Source organism: Harmonia axyridis, chromosome 7, assembly GCF_914767665.1.
Source record: "Harmonia axyridis chromosome 7, icHarAxyr1.1, whole genome shotgun sequence".
Taxonomy (NCBI): Eukaryota; Metazoa; Arthropoda; class Insecta; order Coleoptera; family Coccinellidae; genus Harmonia; species Harmonia axyridis.
In genome coordinates this window covers 2,577,318-2,603,750 of record NC_059507.1, presented here as the reverse complement: position 1 = coordinate 2,603,750, position 26,433 = coordinate 2,577,318, and the positions used below count along the sequence as shown (strand labels likewise).

General features: G+C 35.1%; 1 protein-coding gene across 1 annotated transcript in view; it reads left to right on the top strand.

The window, feature by feature from the left end:
• The window catches only part of LOC123685502 (dynein axonemal heavy chain 1-like), an 88,972-nt gene that overhangs the window by 51,937 nt on the left and 10,602 nt on the right, over window positions 1-26,433 (top strand). The window contains exons 33-52 of the mRNA XM_045625225.1: window positions 12,763-12,968; window positions 13,190-13,352; window positions 13,703-13,863; window positions 14,588-14,803; window positions 16,335-16,568; window positions 16,859-17,021; window positions 17,131-17,300; window positions 18,097-18,305; window positions 18,438-18,540; window positions 19,987-20,236; window positions 20,291-20,421; window positions 20,496-20,601; window positions 20,667-20,821; window positions 20,880-21,068; window positions 21,128-21,784; window positions 23,137-23,447; window positions 23,547-23,772; window positions 23,924-24,119; window positions 24,236-24,429; window positions 25,541-25,695. Coding sequence (XP_045481181.1) covers window positions 12,763-12,968; window positions 13,190-13,352; window positions 13,703-13,863; window positions 14,588-14,803; window positions 16,335-16,568; window positions 16,859-17,021; window positions 17,131-17,300; window positions 18,097-18,305; window positions 18,438-18,540; window positions 19,987-20,236; window positions 20,291-20,421; window positions 20,496-20,601; window positions 20,667-20,821; window positions 20,880-21,068; window positions 21,128-21,784; window positions 23,137-23,447; window positions 23,547-23,772; window positions 23,924-24,119; window positions 24,236-24,429; window positions 25,541-25,695 — 4,195 coding nt within the window. The remainder of the gene's footprint in view (window positions 1-12,762; window positions 12,969-13,189; window positions 13,353-13,702; window positions 13,864-14,587; window positions 14,804-16,334; window positions 16,569-16,858; window positions 17,022-17,130; window positions 17,301-18,096; window positions 18,306-18,437; window positions 18,541-19,986; window positions 20,237-20,290; window positions 20,422-20,495; window positions 20,602-20,666; window positions 20,822-20,879; window positions 21,069-21,127; window positions 21,785-23,136; window positions 23,448-23,546; window positions 23,773-23,923; window positions 24,120-24,235; window positions 24,430-25,540; window positions 25,696-26,433) is intronic.

The following is a 26,433-nucleotide window of genomic DNA, read 5'->3' as shown; positions in this document are numbered from 1 at the left end:
ATGAAGAAATCAAATCGTTGTGAAATCTTTCATACGAATAATTTCAACCATATATACCCTGTTATATTATCATAATATTATTTGTCGTTCAACTGAAACCTTGGAAATTAAGAGACTCTCAAACTTATAACCTGATTTCTCAAAAAGGTTCTACCTAGATATTAAATTTGCTTATGAGGTAACATAAGCCATGGGTATTCGAAAGGCAAGTCTATTCATTCTGTCTCTTTTCAGGTTGTTCATTTATAGCTATACTATATACATATATAAAATCAGTTCAAATTTTTCACTTTAATTACTAGTCAAAATGTTACAACAGAAATAAAATTTGAAGGATCATTCAGTATATGAAGAATTTTGACATGGCAGTTACTTTCGAAATTGGTATAAATTTTCCAGCAATTCAATGTAGGTATAAAATACTTTATACTTGCATCTTGAAATGAATTTTGCAACTTTTTCAGTGTTCAATAATGAGATAATTATTAAATTGACTCAAGAGATTAACAGAGTATGCTTTATCAGGATTAGTTAATACTGCTAAAGACGTTAATAAACCTATTAATTTCTTATATGGTTCATCATTACAACTCTCTTTTGTTGAATCAAATTTCAATTAAGTTTTCAAAGGAGTTTTCATATGTTTACAATTAGACATGCTGAATTATTGCAATACATACTTGAAGAATATAAACAATTACTATACTACCTTTTTCATAATTTCTAGTGATATTCATCCCTAAACATTTTTAGCTTTCCCTGAATTCTTTATGATGAAATTATCGTAAGTAATTGCACAAGTGCATCAAAATTACCGATAATTTTGCATGACAGCGTGTTGTCATAAAAACTGCATGAGTTCATTTTCATTTTTGGAGAAAGAGCCCGACACCGAAGGTGGAGGGCTCTTTCTCCAAAAATGAAAATGACCGAATGCAGTTTTTCAAGGAAAACACGCTGGAATGCGAAATTATCCGGTCATTTTGATGCACGAGTGTAATTCGGGGGAATATTTCCCGAATAAACTGTTACATCACTTGTCAAACTGAAGTAGAATGGAATTGCCATAGATTCGAACTGTGTAAGATGCATAGAAACTATGCATCTATGAACAGAACAATTATCGCAGTGCAGTTTCGCTTCCTACAATGCAATTATCGCTGTAATTTTCGATAATTGTTCTCCAGATACATAGAATTTTTGACAGGAGGGAAATATTCACTTAAATTTTCTATCAGATATATTCATTCAGAATTAACATTTGTTAAAACAAAAAAGTCATCCACGTACAATGCAACAACAGTTAGCAAGTTATGTTTTGATTTTATGTAAATACAATGCTCAATTGTTGATCTTTTTTAACTTATATCTGTCAAAATTTCATTTACTATATATATTTCCCTGTTCAATTTACTTCTGAGTAAAACCCAGAGCTACAAGCTTGCTCTATAACGTAACGAACCATCACGATTAAGCTTTAATTCAGCTGTCCTCCACTGAATCAGAATTATCTAGTGAAATTTCTATATCATCTCTTATCTATGATCACTACATCTCGACTGGTATTAATGAAATTGTTACCTGTATCCCTTTGATCATTCACCAGAACCCACAAAAATCATTTTTGTCCATATACCTTCAAGAAGAGTATGCAAAATTCATCGATACAATTTTCAGATTCTAAAAACGCCTTAGTTCTTCAGGAATGTCCAATTGGTCTTTCAATATTATAAATTATGGAAAATAACCTACTATTAACCAAATTTTTAGATTTCAAAAGGTGTCCTTCCTTGTATTTCTTAATAAATTATGAAATGGAAGAATAATTTGTTGCTCAACTGAAAAAAGTATTGATGAACCTCGGAAATGAGGGACTTCTCATAACCTGATTTCTCAAAGATGTTACTGATATTATTATGATTGCTTGTAAGGCAACATTAGCCATGGGTTTTTGAAAGGTAGATCTATTCATTCTGCCCCTTTTTAGTTTATTATAGCTATACTGAATATCCCTAAAACAAAATTTCACTGTAGGTCTTTTCATAGATCTTATCGAATGATTATGTAAATTCAATATTTGTCAAAACTGAAAATAAACATTGAATGCAGTTTCTTTTTCAGGTATTATTTCTATTGACTGATAATAACTCTCACATTTTGATTATGCATTTTTCCCAAATTTTTCAAAGAAGAAAGGAATTGCCATTTCTAGAGAAATGAGAATTTCAGATTTCAAAATGTCTAATTACTACTTCGAATATATATACACCCTATATAATTGTTGATCAAATATTGTGTATTTCTTTACAAATTAGTTAATAATTTGAAGCTTTAATCTCAATTTTCAGACTTGAATTGGTCCAACATCTCTAGATACTTCAAATTGATATTCGACAAATAAATATCCTGTATAATTATTCATCCAAACGAAAATAATCCATCTTCTGAAAAGAAAAACAATGTTTACTATATAGAATTAATTTTAATAATGATTCAAAAGTGATGAAATTTCGCAGACTTACATATTTTGGGTCTTAGATCACGAATCCGCTGTCATAAATTCATTAATTCAGCTAGTTTTTTTTTTTTAATTGTGAAATTGGCCTAATGAAGGTGAGGTTATCCACATTAATAGCTAGTTTTCTTGTATTTTATTAACTGATTCTCGTTAGAAATGATTAATTAATCACATTTCAAGCTTTCCCTGGAATAAAAATGCCTTTTTTTCGTCAAAATCGATGATTTTATCGATTGTTTATATATGGCGGCGGCCATCATGTTTAATACGTAACGTCTGTCAGATGCATAGACCTAATATTAGGTCTAATAATCTGCAACGTTGCCTGTATGCCAGATCTTCTTGATGGGATCGGTTTTTTACTTGGTGGAAATTCATATTAATAGATAAACTGTATGGAAACTCATAATTTTCGCACAGCTATTCGAGCAGAAAATTCGGCAAGTTTATTTTCGAAATGAATAAATGGTAGTTCATATGGTGTTATTCTGGTTTTTTCGATATTGGCATCGGATTCAGTTTAGTACTCCTGAACATATACAGGGACATTGATGTTGACGAGGACGCTGTGATTACAAGTTTTTCAAAGGGTTCACAGACCAAATTTGATGTTGTGTTATACTTGCCAATTGTCTTCTTTTTTTTCATATGAAACAATAGATTTACAATTTTTTTTTAATTTCTACCTGAATAGATAAGACCGTGATAAGTAAATAAATATATTACAATATAACAAATACATAAGCGTACAAATTTTTTTACCGAAATTTGAGGCTTTATTGTAAATATACATTTGGTTATACATTTATGATTCGAAATATTGCCCATCGCTGGTCACTTTACTTTCTCACTTCTTTCGAGCAGCGTACGAATTGAAAAAACTGGTCATCTTTTGAAGCGAACCACGAATCGATCCAAGTTTTTAATTCTTCATAAGATAGGAAGTGCTGGTCAGCCAGGCTGTGTGCTATTGATCGAAACAAGTGATAGTCCGAGGAAGCAACGTCTGGAGAATACGTCGGGTGGGGTAGGAATTCCCATTTCAACTTTTTCAAGTATATCTTGACTTTCGCAACATGGAGTCGATCATTGTCATGCAGTAAAATCCATTCATCTACTCTCTCGTCGTATTGCGGCGGTTTGTCTCTCAATGCTCGACACAAACGCATTGATTGCGTTCGATAACGATCGCCTGTGATCGTTTCAGTCGGTTTTAACAACTCATAATACACTACGCCGAGCTGGTCCCACCAAATACTGAGCATGACCTTAGAACCGAGAATATTCGGTTTAGCCGTCGACGTGGAAGCATGGCCGGGATATCCACATGATTTTATGTGCTTGGGATTATCGTAATGATCTGTTTTCAGACAGACTAGCAATAATACTCTATGACCATAGAAATTTAAATATCTAATTACTTTACATGTGACAGGTATTTTCATTATCAAAGCTTCACTAATTTGATTTCACGAATTGAATTTCCGATATTCAAATGACAAAATTCTGGATATACTTTTCTCTAATTATGTGGCAAATCAGTTCTTTCCGGCACATTTTGTGGAACAAAATAGACTGGAACGGATTTATCTATTATTTGTCAAATTTGTGATACAGAAAACTGTTCTACCAACCAACATTTTTCAATGCAAAAATCACTAATTGATATTTATGGAAATTTCCGTCAATTTCAATAAAAAGGCAGTGAATTCGGGAACATAATGTTTAAAACTCGTACAGAAGGCTCATTCTACCACTCGGTCATTCTGAACTCTTGGAAGAATATCAATAAGTTCTGCACTTGTATTATAAATATCTAATTCCATATTCACGATGAATGCAATAGAATTATTGGTAGAACTCATCAAATTTTAAATCAGAAATTTCCTCATCTACTTGAAAGGATGTTGCATACTTCATGAATATCCATTATACTGGATGGAGTACCTACCTAGAAGAAAAAAACCTCTACCTACCAAATGAAATAAAATCATGCAGGACTCCTGTGTGCCAATTCTATTCATATGAAAAAGCGGTAGAATACATTTTATGAATTCAGGAAAAAATCAGCGTGGTGATGAAAAGGGAGTAACAGAAAGTTTGAAACATCCTTCCGAATTATCTTCTCGTCAATTGGTGGTAAATGTGGATATTTCTGATTGAATGCTCGACAAGTTCTCGAAACAATTCTGTTGCATTCACCGTGGATATGGAATAGATCCAGAATTTCATTATTTGAATAACGGGGATTCATATCATCAAATTATAATCTACTAGATTCAATAATGAGTACACCTGTCACTTTGAAATAATTGAATATTTGAAACGCACTCTAGAAACAGATTGAATGAAATTGACCCTACGTATAACATAAATTCATAAAATCTGGAATAACTCTTGAATTATTGAATTTGAGAGCATAATCATGTTTGAACACTACCCTTATTTTTACCATAGAATTCAACGAAATCACAAAAAAATAGGGTTCTGATTTGAAAATCGAAAGTTATGATCAAATTTTGTTCACAATTTTTGGCACAATATTTGAAACACCCTGTGATGATATTTTTCAAATTCAAGATATGCACGATATTCCAACATCATTCTAGTTTGTGAAAGTGAGTTGAGTATACGCATAGGATATTCACAGTGAAAATAATTCACGTGATAGTGACTATGGAAATTCTCTCTTTTTTACGGTTTTTTCTTAATATTTTGAAAACTATGAGAACTAACGCAATAATTTTAGCAGAGAGTAATTGAGAATGGAAATCTTTATAATATCTGAGACACAAAATGAAAAAAAATGTTTTTTTCGAAGAATTTTTTTTTTAATTCTTGTATAACCGGAAGTGCCAGAACTTCTAAGATATTTCAGCTGAATAGGTCATCATGAACAATGTCATATTCTGAATTTTCAGATTTCAAATCGGCCCCGTTCTCCAGAAACGTCTAATAGGCCTTCGAACTTGAAACACCCTGTATAAATATTCATATAAATATCTAAATATAAATATTTTTGAGAGGTTAAGCTCGATATCGGTGTAATCTGGGATTTGGTCCCATAGAAAAACTCGAAACCCTTAACGGCGAACCCCCTCAAAATTTAAGGCTAGGACCGCCCTTGGTTTGTCGTCATGGAAAGTTATTTGCATCAAATATTTTCATGTGAGCAAGGGCGAACCGGTATGTTCTAGGAAAGAAGTCTTATAGAATTCTACCCTAGAATCAGCATAGGATACCGAGTGAATCGTCTAAAATCAGCTAACGATACATGGTTTCCGAAAAAAATCTTTTATTTTCTAGAGGGATACCCAGTGAAGGATCTACCGGCATAGTGACGGGGTCCAAGGGGCGGAGCCCCTTCGGCGAGCAGAGCGAGTAAGTATATATAAAACCGCTTGCACATATACGTCAAACTTTAAACGTAAAATCACAGCCCAAACGGGACCATCTAGAGCAAAAATGACAAGAATAAGACCCCCCTCAAAATCGTCTGGAGATCCCGGGAAAAATCCCAAACCTTCGATTCTCCCCGCGGTTTTCGAGTATACGGGGTGTTTCGGATCATTTTGACATTTCAAGTCCCATATTTCTGTGGTATCTGTGGACAATTTGGCTGTCAGTGTCATGTTAATAATAAATATTCCATTTCGATATATGAAAGTTCTTGAAAAAGTTTGCAGTTTCCAAAATTGTTATTCAATATTTAAATAAATGCCGACAGATAAAATGCAAAGTCTACGGCGAATCAAAAATTCGATAGATATTTGTCAAAATTTGGAAATGAACATTTATATCATCGAATGCATTTTCCTCAATTCAGGTTTGTTTGAAGGGTTTGTATTATTTGGAATTAATTGGATGAATGTTACTTTATTTCAGGAATTTTTCGTTTATTTTCCACAATCTATAAAACTACATTTCCTTTCGTGAGAATTTGAATTTATTGCGACAGAAGATGGAACTACCAAAGAGAACAGAAGCTTCATTCATCAATTCAGTCTTGGATTGGAGTAAAAGTTATGCTACTATGAAACAGTATTAAACAGATAGAAAGACTCCTTATAGATAATTCACAATTGGCTTTATTACTGGAAAAAAAAGAGCCAAGTTAGTCAGATAACAGTCAAAAGTTTCCATGAGTTTTTTGAATATCTAAAATATACACTTTTACGACAGAGGAGTGCAAAAATATAAGTGAAGAATTTGAGTGCAGTGCTGTTGAATTTATAATGAATAAGTCAACTCTTTCATACTAATAATTTCAACTATATATACCCTGTTATATTATATTCCGCTCAACTGAAACATGTATTAATAAGCCTTGGAAATTAGAGACTCTCAAACTTATCACCTGATTTCTCAAAAAGGTTTCACCAAGATAAGATATTGTAGGTAATTGCTTATGAGGTAACATAGGCCATGGGTATTTGAAAGGCAAGTCTATTCATTATGTCTCTTTTTAGTTGGTTTATTATAGCTATACTGAATATTTCTAAAAATAACATTCACTTTAGATGTGAATTAATTAAATTTGGACTTATGCATCATATCATATATGACTATGAAATTGAGAAAGACATATTTTTCTAAATTCCATTATAAGTCTTTCGAATAGTACTTTGAAGATATTGATTTCAATGACGTATGGAATATATCAGTTGAAATACTAGTCAAAATGTTACGACAGAAATAAATTTTGAAGGATCATTCAGTATATGAAGAATTTAACATGGCAGTCACTTTCGAAATTGGTATCAATTTTCCAGCAATTCAATGAAGGTATAAAATACTTTAAAAAGCAACTATTTATTGAAAATTTCCATGTCATGAATGAATGATCAAATTTGTATAAAAATGTTGATACCTACCTATTTGTTCACTAAAGTTTCCAATCTTTTAATCGTTATAGGAATAGGTGCTATATGGCCATTTCAAAAATGCTATCCTACTGATTTATTCATTGCTTTTCATTTTGGTAAGAATTAAATTATTCATTGATTCAGATCCAAAGTTAACATTTGAAAAAATCAAGTCAATGTAGTTATTGACCCATATGGGTCAATAGTATTGGCCGATACAATTTTAGTACCGATTTCAAATACTCAGTTCCTTTTGACTGAAGTAAAAATTGAACAATTATCTTTGTATCTTGAAATGAATTTTGCACTTTTCCAGTGTTCAACAATGAGATCATTATTAAATTGACTCAAGAAATTAACAGAGTATGCTATATCAGGACTAGTTAATACTGCTGAAGATATTAATAAACCTATTAATTTCTTATATGGTTCATCATTACAACTCTCTTTTGTTGAATCAAAATTCAATTTAGTTTTCACATGTTCACAATCAGACATGTTGAATTATTGCAATACATATTTGAAGAATATAATCGATAGCTTTACTACCTTTTCCATAATTTCTAGTAATATTCATCCCTAATCATTTTTTAGCTTCCCCTAATTTCTTTATCAGAAAATTCATTCAGAATTAACATTAGTTAAAACAAAAAAGTCATCCATGTACAATGCAACAATAGTAAGCCTGTTATTTTTTGATTTATGTAAATACTATGATCAATTGTTGATCTTTTGAAACTTTTATCTATCAAAATTTTATTTACTATATAGGACATAAATTGCCCTGTTTAATTCACTTCTGAGTAAAACCCAGAGCCACAAGTCTCGTTCTATAACATAGCATCAATACAATCTTCAGATACTAAAAAACTCCTTAGTTCGTCAGGAATTTCCAATAGGTCCTTCAAATTGTTCAATTATATTGTATTTCTTCACAAAATATGGAATAGAAGAATAATTTGCTGCTCAACTGAAAAATGTATTGATAAACCTTGGAAATGAGGGACTTCTTATAACCTGATTTCTCAGATATGGGTATCCGAAAGGTAGATCTATTATTCATTCTGCCTCTTTTCAGTTTGTTTATTACAGCTATACTGAATATTCCTAAAACAACATTTCACTGTAGGTCTTTTCATAGATCTTATCGAATGATTATGTAAATTCAATATTTGTCAAAACTGAAAATAAACATTGAATGCAGTTTCTTTATTTCAGGTAGTATTTCTATTGACTGATAATAACTCTCACATTTTGATTATGCATTTTTCCCAAATTTTTTAAATAAGAAAGAAATTGCCATTTCTAGAGAAATGAGAATTTCAGATTTCAAAATGTCTCATTTCTCCAAAAATGACTAATTACTACTTCAAATATATACACCCTATATAATAGTTGATCAAATATTGTGTATTTCTTTACAAATTAGTTAATAATTTGAAGCTTTAATCTCAATTTTCAGACTTGAATTGGTCCAACATCTCTAGATATTTCTAATTGATATTCCACAAATAAAAATCCTGTATAATTATCCATCCAAATCCTGTATAATAATCCATCTTCTGAAAAGAAAAACAGGTGAATGTTTACTATATAGAATTAATTTTGATAATGATTCAAAAGTGATGAAATTTTGCTTACTTACTAATTTTGGGTATTAGATCACGAATCCGGTGACATAAATTCCTCAATCCTGCTGGTTTTTTTTAAAACTTTGTAAAATTGGCTTGATGAAGGTAAGGTTATCCACATTAATAGCTAGTTTTCTTGTATTTTATCAACTGATTCTCGTTAGAAATGATTAATTAATCACATTTCAAGCTTTTCCCTAAAAAAAATGGCTTTTTCTCGTCAAAAACTACTATTTTATTCATTGTTTACATCCGGTGGCGGCAATTATGTTCAATACGTAACGTCTGTCAAATGCCAAATAATCTGCAACGTTGCCAGTATGCCCAGATCTTCTTGATGGGATCGGTCTTTACTTGGTAGAAATTCATATTAATAAATTGTTTGAGATTATGACGTATTATAAAACTGTATGGAAACTCATAACATGACAAGTCTACAGGGTGGCCACTTTTTTAATGGGATTGTATTGGTAACTTTTAAACCATAAGAGTTAGAAAGTCGGTCAAATGGAAAAAAAGTTGCATGCATAGAAGCATTATTATTGAGATATAAGAAAAGTAAATTATGTCATTTTGATTTTTCTTTTTTTCCCACTTTATTTCAAATATCATCAAAAAATGTCACAGGAATTTTTTATTCGACAGTAAATTATCCTCAATTTGACGTAATCAGATTTCGTTTCCAACGTTTCGTACTCTCTGGGACACCCTCAACCTCAATTTTTTCAATAAGGACCTGCATATTTTATGACATTTTTCGAAATAACTTTTAACGCTGAATTCAACGATATATCATTCAAAGTAGATTTTCAAGTGATTTTGACCCTTATGCAATTTTCTTTGGGTCGGATCTGTATTACCTTTATTCAGTTTAATTGGCAACATGCAATATGCAATAAATTTCGATAAGAAAGTCAACTTACCCATCTTGAACTAAATGGAACATATTAGAATCAAAGCAAGAAACCAGTATACTGGTTTCTTGGTTCTTCTTTCATAATAATCATTTAAATATTTCAATTCATAATAATTAAACGAAAGTATCATTTAACGAAAGAAAAATCAGATGGTTATTCGAAAGTAAATGAAAATTAATGAAGTAAGTGTTTGAAATGTCCACCATTTTGTAAAATAGGTACACTTTACGGTTCTGGAACCCATACTTCTTATACATTTGCTTGTTTGGTCTCCTTGAATACCTTTCGAAACATTCTCAATTTTCTCGCGAGGTATCACTATTGTTGTATTTGTCATTTGTTCCGTTGAAACAAATTACAGAATCGAACTTTATTTTGAGATCATTACGATATAATTTGTGCAAGGCTTGGTATTCAAATTTGAAATCATTGTATTCGCGTCTGTTGACTATTTTATTAACAGCAGTTTTTGAAAAATTCCATTCACTGGCCACAGTTCTCGATTTTTTTCTGGGTTCGATTGAATTTGGGTCAGAACATTGATATCGTTAATAAACTTATTTTTTCTTACATACACACCATTAAATTTGGATGAGGGTCAAAATCATCTGAAAATCAACTTTGAATGACATTGTGTGATATATAGTTGAATTCAGCGTTAAAAGTTATTTCGAAAAATGTCATAAAATATGCAGGTCCGTATTGAAAAAAATGAGGTTGAGGGTGTCCCAGAGAGTTCGAAACGCTGGATACGAAATCTGAATACGTCAAATTGAGGATAATTTACTGTCGAATAAAAAATTCATGTAAAATTTTTTGATAATATTTTAAATAAAGTGGGAAAAAAAGAAAAATCAAAATGACATAATTTACTTTTTTTATGATATCTCAATAACCGGCCCTGATAATCTCGATTTGTTTGAACTGCTTTATAATGCTTCTATGCATGCAATTTTTTCTCCATTTGACCGACCTTCTAACTCTTATGGCTTAAAAGCTACCAATACAAACCCATTAAAAAAGTGGCCACCCTGTAGACTTGTCTTGTTTGGTTTCCGAAATAGTTATTTAGTAATCTTCTATTCAACTCTTTCTTAGTACCTATCCTTTCAATTAATTTTTACTTTAATCTTTAATAACAGTAATTAATGATTTTTCAATACTTTCAATCGGTTTGTCAATCAGAAATGCTTGACTGTGTAGAAATAGAGTATAAAGTTATTATACTCTATATTATTAAAGTATAAAGAGTCAAAAAAAATCGGTTACAGCTTTTAAGGCCTTTTTTTCAGCTAAGAAATTTTTTTTCAATGGCACCCATAGCTTCAGCAAGCGTTCAATAGCTAGAACTAGTGAAAGCCATCGAATTCTAGAATAAGAAAGAACATTGCTGTAAGTTGTTTCTGCATACTCACGAAAACCTTTCATCGTTCGACCCTTACAAAAAATATCGAAAAATATTTGAAAATTTTAAGACCAATAGAATGCACAGAAATTAAAATCATATCGGCGGAAGTGGAAGCAGTATTGTGAAGTCTATGCGCTGGACAACCGATAGTTTCATTGTCGAATTAAAAAAAAACTCGCCTTTATTTTACTTCGAAGTAAGTACCGCACTGACAGCGAAAATATTTTATATGGAAATATTAAGGTACTCTAAGGATTCAATATAAAATAAAGTGATTGCATAAGACTATTTTTTTGAACAATTTTAATAATTTTATTTTCAATCCTTCGGTTTCTGAAAAATAATGTTTGAGCAACGGAAACAGCATTTCAGATTTATGATTACTGGAATCCGTTGAGATTCCATGAAAACAAATTTTGTCTCACCTACACTATATAAGGAAATATGAATCTCATAACGGTCAAATTACTGACCGGGACAATTGAATAACTAACCGGGACACGGGGACTCAATGGTCCAAACCGGGACATGTCCCGGCGTACCGGGACGTATGGCAGCTAATCGTGAATAACTTTATGATGCAGATACAAATCGACTAACATGTCGATGGCGTTATGTTCACAAATACCTAAACTTATTGTGTGACATCTACGTTATATTTATTTCTACTACCACTTACCGTTACAGCCATCTATTGCAAAACGGCGCGCCGTTGCCGCGGCGGAAGCAAAGTTGTACGCCTTATATAAATATTCATATGAATATCTAAATATAAATATTTTTGAGAGGTTAGGCTTGATATCGGTGTAATATGGGATTTGGTCCCATAGAAAAACTCGAAGCCCAAAATGGCGAACCCCCTCAAAATTCAAGGCTAGGACCGCCCTTGATTTGTCGTCATGAAAAGTTAGGATTTGCATCAAATATTTTCATGTGAGCAAGGGCGAAACGGTATATTCTAGGAAAAAAATCATATAGAATTCCAACCTAGAACCAGCATAGTATACCGAGTGAATCGTCTGAAATCAGCTAACGATACAAGGTTTCGGAAAAAAAGCTTTTATTTTCTAGCCGGATACCCAGTGAAGGATCTACCGGCATAGTGACGGGGTCCAAGGGGCGGAGCCCCTTCGGCGAGCAGAGCGAGTTTAAAAAATTATAACAACGCTTGGGCTTTTGAGGGCTCGTTTTGAACCCATTTCATTTGAGAATATTGATGTTTACGGATGGTCGGACATACAAAAGCGAGCTTGATCACGAATTCTCAGCAATTCAAATTGAATTGTTCAAAATATATAGACATTTAGGTAAAATAATTGTATTGCCTCTGGGCATGGAGATGGTTGGTGTATATGGCAGGGACATCTGAGTTGCTATACCGATGATTCCCTTCTTTGAGGCTAATAACGAACCGTGTTTTCAGATATCGAGGTACCCACCATAGACAATGTGAGAAATTCGTATATGATTGGAGCAATTCTTCTAAATGAAAATAATGTACTGTGCGTTGGACCGACTGGTACAGGGAAAACTATGACAGTGATCGCTAAACTTGCCAAGAATATGCACAAGAAATTCATTTGTGACTTCATGAGTTTCTCTGCCAGAACTAGTGCCAACCAGACACAGGTGATATGATTTTATTATAATATTCATTACTCTCGATTCTCGAAGACAATTTTCATAAGAAGGTTTGGTGCAGACAACTTGGGTTCAAGTCCACCAAAATCTTATCTTTTTTTCTCATTTTGTTAACTGCTTTTTAAATTTATTTGAGTATTTTACGAGGAAATAATGAATCGTGGTGTGTCATTTAGAGCGTTTTTCGAATTAAATTTTCTTCTTTCAAGGATCTCATCGATTCGAAATTAGACAGAAGAAGAAAAGGAGTATTCGGTCCTCCAGTTTTGAAAAGACAGATCTTTTTTATAGACGATTTCAATATGCCAGCTCTTGAGGTTTATGGAGCGCAACCTCCAATAGAACTCATAAGACAGTGGATGGATTTTGGTGGTGAGAAAAATATAACCTTCCATTAGACACAGGGTGTTTCCTAACTACTCCAGATTAGGTCCTTTGAAAAAGAGTTTTTATAGACTATAATAAATATTCTTGAGCCAATTTGGTTCAATCTTGGGACAGTTATTTGAAATGATAAGGCGCTTATTTAGTCCTAACATGATTGAAATTATTAGGTCCAGTGGCGTCTCAGTGGCCATCACAGTGAGCAATATTGAGAAAAAATACGCCTCTGACTTTTTTGTATCTTCATTATTTTAGATTTAGCAACTTTTGGACTCCCTCAGTAATTTAGGTCATATACATAGGATCACCAAATGTGATGATTTTTTTGTTTTTTTAAGGATGGTACGATAGAAGGAATATAGGCGAATTCCGAAAAATAATTGACGTAAATTTTGCCACATCAATGGGACCCCCTGGAGGGGGTAGAAACCCTGTCACTGCTCGATTGTTACGTCATTTTCATTTCATTGCCTTTTTGGAGATGGAGGATTTCAGTAAGGTGAGAAACACAATAATGCCAAGTCGGAAATCACATTAAAACATTTTCAATGTGTTTAATTTGAAAAGTTTCAGTAGTAACCTGCGTTTTATTTAATTGTTGATATTTTTATTGAGAAAATTAGCATAGATCAATCTTGAAAGTGAATATTCATTCATAAAACCGTATTTTCTCGATGATGGGATTCATAGCAGAAGAACCGATATTAAAAAAGGTCAATCATTTTAAATCCCGCTGTAATATTTTGAGTGTACCTAACCTATATGTAATTCATTTATTGGAGAGTATTAAAATGAAACGAGTAGGATAAAAATCAATTCGCTTCATAAAAGGTCGACAGGATGTGAACTGGGCAGAAAACATGAAATGAAAGAGCTTTGTTCACAGATATTTCCAGCTTTGTAAAAACTGAAAAACGTCGTTTTCGCGCTCATTAATAAAACTGAAAATTCATGTGATGTATTCAAACGGAAAATCGAAAATATCAAGCCCAATTTTACGAGGATCATACAAACAGAACCTCATATACACCTATATACAGTTTGTTGGTCTTCAAAAGGGTGGAATATGTACATGAATGAACAAAAGCTCGAATGCTTCTCTTCTCGAATTTTTTTAAATGGTTTCAGATATCTTATGAGATAGAGGAAATAATAGTAACAACGTAAAATATACATTGTCTTTTGCAATCTAACTTTCAAGTTGCTGTCACTTCCACTTCCAGCGCAATATATTCGGCACTATATTGAAATTCTGGCTGGATCGAACGCCTGAACAGAGCGACTACTTCGAGGCAATTCTCGTGTCATCCATGTATGTTTATTCGACAATATTGAAGGAACTGCTGCCCACACCAGCCAAGACGCATTATACGTTCAACCTGAGAGACCTCAGCAAAGTTTTCCAAGGATTACTGATGTTCGAGCCGGAGGTGGTTGAGGTAAGCAGTCTGTCTTGAATTATTAATAGGCACGTCATGTATGATAGTCTCCTATTGAAATGTCATTGTATTTCCTTAGGCGAATCGATCGAAATAACTCTATTCGAGTTGACAGCCTATCTGATGCTTTTTACGCAATTATTCAGAAAACCATGAATTGACATTTGAATGAGAACATCTATTAGTAGTTGGAATGGTTATGTAGACGAAGGCTCAGTTTCAGCTGATTTTGTGATTGTCTTGCTGAAAGCGAGATATACAGGGTTCCTAAGAGTAGTAACTGACTGATAGGGTAGACAGTAATGAAGAAAATAAGGACGAATTTCTTGCAAACATGAGTTCCAACTCTTTACATTTCGAGATAATATGTTTATACCTTTATCCACGTAACAAGTAGGATTCAGTAGCAAAGGGTGTTTTTTTAGATCTATAGAACTTTAAATTGCAATAAAACAACGATGTATTATTCGATTGACATGAATTTTATTCATCCGCAAGATAATCTTGTGGCCTTACATTTTAAATATGATTTCTGGCATATGACCGCCACGACTGGCTCGGATGTAGTCCAATCTGGACGTCCAATTTTCGATGACTTTTTCCAACATTAGTGGACGTATATCGGCAATAACACGGCGAATGTTGTCTTTCAAATGGTCAAGGGTTTGTGGCTTATCCGCATAGAACAATGACTTCACATAGTCCTACAGAAAGTAGTCTAGCGGTGTTAAATCACAAGATCTTGGTGGCCAATTCACAGGTCCTAAACGTGAAATTAGGCGGTTACGAAACGTGTCTTTCAATAAATCGATTGTGGCACGAGCTGTGTGACATATTGCGCCGTCTTGTTGGAACCACAGCTCCTGGACATCATGGTTGTTCAATTCAGGAATGAAAAAGTTAGTAATCATGGCTCTATACCGATCACCATTGACTGTAACGTTCTGGCCATCATCGTTTTTGAAGAAGTACGGACGAATGATTCCACCAGCCCATAAAGCGCACCAAACAGTCAGTTTTTCTGGACGTAACGGTGTTTCGACATACACTTGAGGATTACCTTCACTCCAAATGCGGCAGTTTTGTTTGTTGAGGTAGCCATTCAACCAGAAGTGCACTTCATCGCTAAACAAAATAAAATGGACGTAGTGCGCGATACGTATTCCGCACAGAACCATTATTTTCGAAATAAAATTCTACTATTTGCAAGCGTTGTTCAGGCGTGAGTCTATTCATGATGAATTGCCAAACCAAACTGAGAATAAATCACTTGACAGCTGTTAAATCGGTCGCCATTTTGAACAGTAATGTCAACTTAAAGTTGTATACCTCGAAAAAAAAACACCTGTTATTAACATACGAACATGAAAGTTTAGTACTATCTACCCAATCAATAACAATTTCAATTTCGATGCAAAATTCCTCGTTGATCACATCATCAGAACTACGGAAAATTCTAGCAGATTATCAAAAATAAAAATTCGACTGGGTTGAACTTTGGACAAACTAACCGACAGCAAATATTTCTTAGGATATAAGCGAAGTGGTTCGTTTGTGGTATCACGAATGTTTGAGGGTCTTCTCAGATCGCCTTGTTAACGATGAAGATCGCACCTGGTTCAACGTTTTATTGTCGAACACCATACTGGAGAACTTTAAACTGGACCCTGAAGAAGCTTTAGGAACAAGTACGATACTCTTCGGAGATTTCTTAGACCCCCAGGCAGATGTGAAGCAGTACAAGCAAATAACTGATAGAGAGAAAGTAAGTCGAAATCTTGTTTATGAGAAATACTTCAGGTTCTTTACTAGTAAGAGATTAGATGAGGAGTTTCAAAGCATAAAGCAGTATTGAAGAATTCGAGGACTAGTGGTCTCAGGGAATGAATAGCCTATTATTTATGGTGAACCATACAATACAGGCACATCACCTTCAAACGATGTAGATCTAGGCATTTCCTCTGTATAGACTATGCCAATAAATCCACTGATCTTGCTGGCCATTTTTTTCTTCTTCATGACAATTTCAATGCAATTTACATGATCATTCCATAGTTATCAGACGTATTGGACTATTACCTCACGGAGTACAATAATCAAAGTACAAGACCAATGAGACTTGTCCTCTTCCTTGATGCCATTGCCCATGTATGTAGAATTTCAAGAATCATACGTCAGCCCATGGGGAACGCCCTATTACTAGGAATGGGTGGCTCCGGTAAGTTGAAACCATACCTCTTTAGTTTTATCTTCAATCAAAGGACACCCCGTAGATATATGTATATTTATAAATTTGAAGTTTTTCAAGCAACGATCCAATATTTCAGGGAGGCAAAGTTTGACGCGTCTAGCTACCTTCATGGCAGAGTTTTATCGTTTCCAAATAGAACTCAGTAAAGTGTATGGTCCAACCGAATGGAGAGATGATATTAAACAGTTGATGCTCAAAGCTGGCTTGCACCGCGTAGAAACAGTATTCCTATTCTCCGACACACAGGTATTGAATTATTCCTACCAATAATTTTTTATTCGAACATTTTTCCTCAACATGTGTACAAAATACCAAAACCTACACTGAATACAAATGAAAAATAACATCAATATTGTATTTCCCTTGATACAAATTCCCCAAATTGATATTGCATCATTGCAACAAAAAATATGTCGGTATTTCTATTTCTTTTAACTTCTGCTCATTGATGTGAGGGAACAGTAAAAATAAAAGGAACTACCACTTCCTTGAATAATTTGCATCAATATCAAAGCAACCTGTAGGTATCCACCATATGAGAAATTCCATGAAACGTCCCTTAATTTCATCAAACAGGATCTCACTAAGGTTAATCCAATAGATTCTATTTTCATGGAATTGTTTGTGGGAAATCGATATCATCCCAATTCCACGGAAATATAGATTCAGGGAAATTTTGAAATCAGTGGTTTTCACATTTCAATACTCTGAAGGCAAAGCCATGGCTTGATTACAGTTAGTCAAATTTTGCTCTATTAACAAGTGAAGTAAGAATCACGTCCTTGCTTATTCATGCTGAGTACTTTGACTTGGAGCTGTCCTAGCTCCAGTCAAAGTACTCAGCATTAACAACAAAGTGGTATGCTGAATTTGGACGTGGTCCAAGAAGCATCCAAGGAGCTCTGATTGGTGTCTTCTTTAAAACTTCATTTGAATGAATATACTAATTTAAATTTCATCCTCGTTTTTCCTGTTGAATCTTCATCTCTCAATAGAATTGTTAATCTTCCAATCAATCTCGTATCTTTTTGAAATTCTGCAGATAAAATCGGAAACATTCTTGGAAGACTTGAACAATATACTGAATTCCGGAGACGTACCAAACATATATCAACCGGACGAGATGGATTTGATTTACCAAAACATGAAGGGAATTCTCCAGGAGATGGGAATGACAGCGACAAAATCGAATTTGTTTTCGGTTTATCAGAAACAGGTCAGATCCAATCTTCACACCGTCATTACTATGAGGTGAGCACGGGCAGATTGGAGATAATGAAGCAATTCCAGAAGGCGAATTTGTAATTCGTCTCCGGTATTTTCTCTTTGTTCTCGGCAACCTTCTTTGTTCTCTTCTATCTAATTGCAATCTGTTATTTTCAGTCCAATCGGAGAAATTTTTAGAGCTCGTTTAAGACAATTTCCAGCCCTTGTCAACAATTGCACTATCGATTGGTTCAGTGCTTGGCCGGATTCTGCGTTACAAGTGAGTACCAATTAAATTATCAAAGTTTGGATGTAAAAAGTCAATATCATGAAAATTTCATGGATATAATCCAAATATTAAAAGGATCCCACCATTAGAGATGCACTATTCAATATCAATGACGCCATTATACACTGCGCAAAAAAATTAACGCACATTATGGAAATCTCAAATTTATTCTATAACTGAAGGTGTTCTCAATGATAATTATTTTTATCAGAATTATGCATGCATATGTTATCCACTTTCAACGTTTTTCTTCAATACAGATGTTTTTTCCCAGCAGGAATAAAAAAAGATGAGATTATCAGACTTTGAATGTATTGGCTCCATTCTGAAATCAGTTGTTCTCGATCAATTCTAGTGATCAATAGTTTTTCTTTCGTTTGATTTTCTACACTCGATCGCTATGCAACGCGAAACATGCAATTTGACCCAAGAGGAATGTGCCCAAGCGGTAGTTTTGCGAGAAGAAGGGTGAACATACACAAGAATTGCAGAAAGGTTTGGAGTTTCCCATACAAGTGTGTCCAGAATGTTGCAGCGATTCAGGGAGACAGGTATGAATGTCCGAAGACCAGGAAAGGGTAGACCACGGGTAACAACTGCCATTCAAGAACGTTACTTGAGAGTTTCTTCGTTGAGACAACGGTTTGCAACCGCTCGCCTCCTTCAAAATCAGCTTGAGCAAACTCATGGGGTGCAAATTAGCACTCAGACAATAAGAAATCGCTTCAGAGAAAATGATTTAAGCCCTCGTGTCGCGGCAAGAGGCCCAGCTCTTATCCCAGCCCATCGAAGGGCGCGTTTGGATTTTGCGAGAGAGCATATCCATTGGGAAGAGGCTGATTGGGATAGAGTTCTCTTCACAGATGAGTCTAGATTCTGCCTCTACCATTGTGATCGACGTTCCCTTGTATACAGACGTCCACATGAAAGATATGCTTAGTGCAATTTTCTTAATACTACTGGTTTCGGGGGAGGATCGATTATAGTGTGGGGTGGAATATCTTTGACTGCTCGCACAGACCTAGTGGTCGTTGATAATGGAGCTATGAATGCTGATAGGTATATAAAGAACATTCTTGAAGAGCATGTAGTGCCATTTGCCCCATACATTGGTGGACATTTCATTTTTATGGACGATAATGCCAGACCCCATCGTGCGCGCATCGTTCAGGAGTACCTTGAAGTGGTTGAAGTCTCTCGAATGGAATGGCCAGCAAGAAGTCCAGATCTCAATCCGATTGAGCAGGTTTGGTACAACCTCAATAGAAGGCTGAGAAGTTCATAAAATCATCCAGCTACTCTAAATGACTTAGGAATCCAACTCAGAGTTAACTTTCATTAAAATTGAGATTTTCAGAATATGCGTTAATTTTTTTGCGTAGTGTAGATCGCATTGTATGAAGAAAAAATATCTACAGTTTTAACTTTTTATTTCAGTCTGTAGCTCTTCAATTTTTGGACGACATTCCAGAACTTGACTGTTCTGAAGAGGTGCTACAAGGTATTGTTGTTGTATGTCAATTCATGCATGCGAGTGTGGTAGACGCAAGCGAGCTTTATCGACAAGAACTTTCAAGACATAACTATGTTACTCCTACTTCTTACCTGGAACTACTCTCAAGTTATTCCAATCTCATAAACGTGAAAAAGAGCTCCCTTCTTGAAGGAACCTCACGTCTCAGAATAGGTAATTATATCTACATTAACATTCTGCCTTTTCGCTGATCAATGCTGAATCAAGGTTTGGAGAAATTACAAAATACGTCCGAGGAAATCAAGGTCTTGCAGGAAAATTTGACAATAATGAAACCAGCTCTAGAGGAAGCTGCAATAGACGCCAATATAATGATAGAAAAAATAGCGGAAGATACGGTAACTGACGTTTCCATACATATTCAATTCATCACAAATAAGTATTTAACAGTGACTTATCTTCTTCACTATAGAAAGTAGCTGAAGAAACGAAAGTGCTCGTGGAAAAAGAAGAATTCGAAGCAACCAAGAAAGCTATGGCGACTGAAGAAATAGCAGAAGATGCCAAACGAGATCTAGGTAAAATCATTGATATTATACCGATTTTAGAAGTCAAAAACACAGACGCGATACTTTTTTTTCAGCCGAAGCAATGCCAGCTTTAGCAGCCGCTGAAGAGAGTTTGAAACAACTAAACAAGAACGATATCACTGAAGTGAGAGCCATGAAGAGACCTCCAGGTGGTGTGGTCTACGTTATCGAATCTATTTGTATAGTGAAGAACATTAAACCAATCAAGGTAGAAATGAATGAATTCAATCAAATTTTTAATTACCCACATTTGAACTTCTTTCAAGGTTGCAGGCTCGAAAATTGGTGAGAAGGTTTTGGATTATTGGGAGCCTGGCAGACAAATGCTGTCAGATCCTGGTGCCTTCCTATCTTCTCTTATGAATTTCGATAAAGATTCGATAACAGAGGAGATGATAGAGAAACTTACCAGATATGTAAACGATGAAGGTTTTCAACCTGAAAAAATTGCAAAGGTAAGAAAACAATAACCACCTAGAGACTGGACTGGTTATTCACAGTAATATTGTTTCAGATCTCCAAAGCTTGTACATCGCTCTGTATGTGGGTGCACGCAATGTACAAATTTTATTTTGTGAACAAAAGCGTTGCACCCAAAAAGGCAGCTCTCAAACAAGCAGAAGTGGACCTGGCGAAAACAATGGCAGCTTTAGCGATAGCTAAGGCGAAAATGAAGGAAGTCATGGACGGCTTAGCAGTACTACAGAAGCAACTGGAAGATAAGATTGCTTTCAAAGAAGAAAAGGAGCAAAGCATTGGTCTTTGCGAGGAGAGAATGAATCGAGCCGTCAGACTCTTGACTGGCCTAGGAGATGAGAGAGAACGCTGGATCGACACCATCGACAATATAGAAAAGAGCATAGTTAATGTCACTGGAGATATCTTGCTGAGTGCAGGAGCGATAGCGTATCTAACACCTTTCACGGATAAGTATAGGAGGGGGCTTCTTTCGGAATGGATTAAACTCGTTGGAGAAAAAAAGATACCCGCTTCAGAGAGCTATGATACTGTTCTTACCCTGGGAGAACCGGTTCTGATCAGATCGTGGCAGTTGAGTGGGCTGCCAAGAGATTATTTATCGACGGAGAATGCTGTTTTGGTGTCCTGTTCGAAGCGATGGCCACTTTTCATCGATCCACAAGGCCAGGCTAATAAATGGGTCAAAAATATGGTGAGGAATACAAAATTTATGTTATCTGAAGTTTTGTCAGGGATGAAAGCCACAGCTTACACCAAAACGTTCAAGTGAAATCAACTTTTCATTACGTGTTAAATTTAATAGAGCTAATCGATAGGAGTTTCAGAAGTACTCATTATTTGACCTTTAGTTTCTCTTCTGATTCATTTGAGAGAAAACCGAAGACCTAGGCGTCCAGGGTATAGTAAAGGGTGTTTTTTTTAGAGCTATAGAACTTTAAATTGCAATAAAACAACGATGGATTATTCGATTGACATGAATTTTATTTATCCGCAAGATAATCTTGTGGCATTACATTTCAAATATGATTTCTGGCATATGACCGCCATGGCAGGCTCGGATGTAGTCCAATCTGGACGTCCAATTTTCGATGACTTTCCAACATTTGTGGCCGTATATCGGCAATAACACGGCGAATGTTGTCTTCCAAATGGTCAAGGGTTTGTGGCTTATCCGCATAGACCAATGACTTTACATAGCCCCACAGAAAGTAGTCTAGCGATGTTAAATCACAAGATCTTGGAGGCCAATTCACAGGTCCAAAACGTGAAATTAGGCGGTCACCAAACGTGTCTTTCAATAAATCGATTGTGGCACGAGCTGTGTAACATGTTGCGCCTTATTGTTGGAACCACAGCTCCTGTACATCATGGTTGTTCAATTCAGGAATGAAAAAGTTAGTAATCATGGCTCTATACCGATCACCATTGACTGTAACGTTCTGGCCATCATCGTTTTTGAAGGAGTACGGACCAATGATTGCACCAGCCCATAAAGCGCACCAAAGAGTCAGTTTTTCTGGATTTAACGTTATTTCGACATACACTTGAGGATTAGCTTCACTCCAAATGCGGCAGTTTTGTTTGTTAACGTAGCCATTCAACCAGAAGTGCGCTTCATCGCTAAACAAAATAAAATGGACGTAGGGCGCGATACGTATTCCGCACAGAACCATTATATTAGAAATAAAATGGCACTATTTGCAAACGTTGTTCAGGTGTGAGTCTATTCATGAAGAATTGCCAAATCAAACTGAGAATAAATCACTTGACAGCTGTTGAAGCGGTCGCCATCTTGAACAGTAATGTCAACTTGAAGTTATATACCTCGAAAAAAAAACACCCGTTACTTATTATTCAACCCCTAGTTTCTCTTCTGATTCATTTGAGATAAAGTCGGAGACCTAGCCAGCTAGGGTATAGTACCTCTAGTACAAATGAGCCTTCCAGAAAAGTTCTGTTAAAAAATCCCAGAAAAGAAAATTTCTTGTTCTTAAGTTTCTTTCAAAATCAAATCATTCTCTCAAAGATATTCAACTTTTCCAGGAAAAAAATAACGGTTTGGCAATAGCGAAGCTATCGGATAAGAATCTAATACGAACATTGGAGTCAGCTGTGAGATTTGGAAAGCCAGTTCTTATAGAGAACATAGGGTTAGAACTGGACCCTGCGCTAGATCCGGTTCTCTTAAGACAAGTTTTCAAGCAAGGTGGAACGTTGGTCATGAAATTAGGAGAAACAATCGTCCCCTACGACCAAAATTTTAGACTTTTCATGACAACCAAACTTCCAAATCCCCATTACACACCAGAAATTGCTGTTAAAATCCTGCTGGTTAATTTCACATTGGTGCCAAGGTAAGCAATTGAAAATTATATTTCAGTTTTCAATATCGCCTTATTTAGGACACCCTGTATAAAAACGAATGGAATTGTTTAACCTTTGTTCCATTCCAGTGGCCTCCAAGATCAGCTTCTAGCCTTGGTTGTGATGCAAGAGAGACCAGATCTTGAAGAACAGCGTCAACAGATTGTTGTAGGCACAGCTCAGATGAAGGCTGAGTTGAAGGAAATTCAAGATAGAATTTTGTACAAATTGAGCATATCTGAAGGTTCTCCCTTGGATGATTTGGATTTCATCATAACTTTAGAAGCTTCGAAGGTCAAAAGTGAAGATATTAAAGTAAGTTATTTGCTTTGATACAATAGAATTACAGTCAACCTGGTCAGGAGTAGACGTCCAGAATAGACGAATTTGATTGATTTGAATGTTTTTATGAAAATTGATTGATAATGAATTGTATTCACAAATGTATTAATACCTTATTTTCCAGAACAAAGTGGAGGCAGCTGAAATCACACAAATCGATATTGACAACACCAGAGCTCTATATATTCCTGTGGCTAACAGAGCACAAATTCTGTTCTTCTGCTTAGCTGACCTTTCCAATGTTGATCCAATGTACCAATACTCGTTGGAATGGTTCATCTCCATATTCATGAACAGTATGGCAGTGACTGAAAAATCGAGTGAGTAGAATTCATTATTTCAATTATTTGATTGTCTTGGTCTGGATTTGATGGAAATTAATTTTCCTCACTTTAGGTATTGTTTGAAAACTTGATCCCTAATAATTACTTCACAGGTGACATATCCCAGAGAGTCTACATAATAAACGAACATTTCACATTCAGCTTGTTCACGAATGTTTGCAGAAGTCTTTTCGAAAAGCATAAGCTCCATTTCGCATTTTTGATGTGCGCCAGAATTTTGATGGACACCAACAAAATTAACGGACATGAATGGCATCATTTTCTTGCTGGTGGATCACCTATAGGGGTAAGATTACATCTTTATTGGCGACAGATGAGTAGAATTGGGTCCTGTATTGATTTCAAAACTCTAGCGTTATTGCTCGTCAAAATTCCTTTCACTTTTTGCTGTACTTCACCGAAGTGAAGCTTTTGAAACATTCCGTTATAAAGGTGTTCTTTTTAGAGCTATAGAACTTTAAATTGCAATAAAACAACGATGGCTTATTCGACTGACATGAATTTTATTTATCCGCAAGATAATCTTGTGGCATTACATTTTAAATATGATTTCTGGCATATGACCACCACGGCTGGCTCGGATGTAGTCCAATGTGGACGTCCAATTTTCGATGACTTTTTCCAACATTTGTGGCCGTATATCGGCAATAACACGGCGAATGTTGTATTCCAAATGGTCAAGGGTTTGTGGCTTATCCGCATTGACCAATGACTTTACTTAGCCCCACAGAAAGTAGTCTAGCGGTGTTAAATCACAAGATCTTGGAGGCCAATTCACAGGTCCAAAACGTAAAATTAGGCGGTCACCAAACGTGTCTTTCAATGAATCGATTGTGTGGCACGAGCTGTGGGACATGTTGCGCCGTCTTGTTGGAACCACAGCTCCTGGACATCATGGTTGTTCAATTCAGAAATGAAAAAGTTAGTAATCATGGCTCTATACTGATCACCATTGACTGTAACGTTCTGGCCATCATCGTTTTTGAAGAAGTACGGACCAATGATTCCACTAGCCCATAAAGCGCACCAAACAGTCAGTTTTTCTGGATGTAACGGTGTCTCGACATACACTTGAGGATTAGCTTCACAACAAATGCGGCAGTTTTGTTTGTTGACGTAGTCATTCAACCAAAAGTGCGCTTCATCGCTAAACAAAATAAAATGGACGTAGTGCGCGATACGTATTCCGCACAGAACCATTATTTTCGAAATGAAATTGCACTATTTGCAAGCGTTGATTAGGCGTGAGTCTATTCATGATGAATTGCCAAACCAAACTGAGAATAAATCACTTGACAGCTGTTAAATCGGTCGCCATCTTGAACAGTAATGCCAACTTAAAGTTATACACCTCGAAAAAAACACCCGTTACCTATGTGCGATATTTCTTCTTTCAGAATGACAGCAACCCTTGTCCAGAATGGCTTTCTAGTAAATCATGGAATGAAATTTTGTCTTTACGAGTACTTCCAACCTTTGAACCATTCACGAATTCGTTTGCCGCAAAGAAGGCCCATTACCAAGTGATATTCGAGTCGCAGGAGCCTCAACTGTGAGTTTTATTAAATATTGAAGTTAGGAAGATTTGCTTTATTTCATGGGGGGCCGGTTTTATTTGATGTAGCTGATTCTGATTCTGGGAAGATGTCTTTTGGAATTATTTTAAGTCTACTTGGAAAGGCTCGAGTTGATCCTTCTTATGTTTGGGGGAAAACTCTTTTTTTGTATGAACGTATCTCAACGCTGCGATTCAGTAGATTTCGTTTATACATGAAGGACATTAGAAATGTCATAGAATAATACACAGTGATGCCATTATAAATTGTTCTATTTCTTGTGAAGAATTATTTTATTCTTGTGCATAAATAAAAACATCAATGATAATATGCATTTAAATTATAGAGTAATAAACATAGATAGAGGGAGTTTACGCAATTTTTACATGTTCTCAACATGGTTAGGTTAGGTTGTCGGATTGTGATATATTTTCAAATCCACAATTCCACTATATCGTTATGAATGTATTTTATGTTGAACGAAATATATTTATTTGAGTGATTCCCGATGAAATATGCAAATATGAATATTTGGAATATATATATATATATTTCCTAATTGTTGAATTAATAATAAGTAGAATATTTATTACTTTCTGTATCTACCTGCTGAAATCCAAGGTTTGGCAACTTTTGCTCTCCTAGTGTCAACGGTTGTTTCACGTCGTTTGGCGCGCTTGGAGTTTGTTTTCTGAATTTCTGATTTACTTAGGTATTTATTTCAATATATGTTG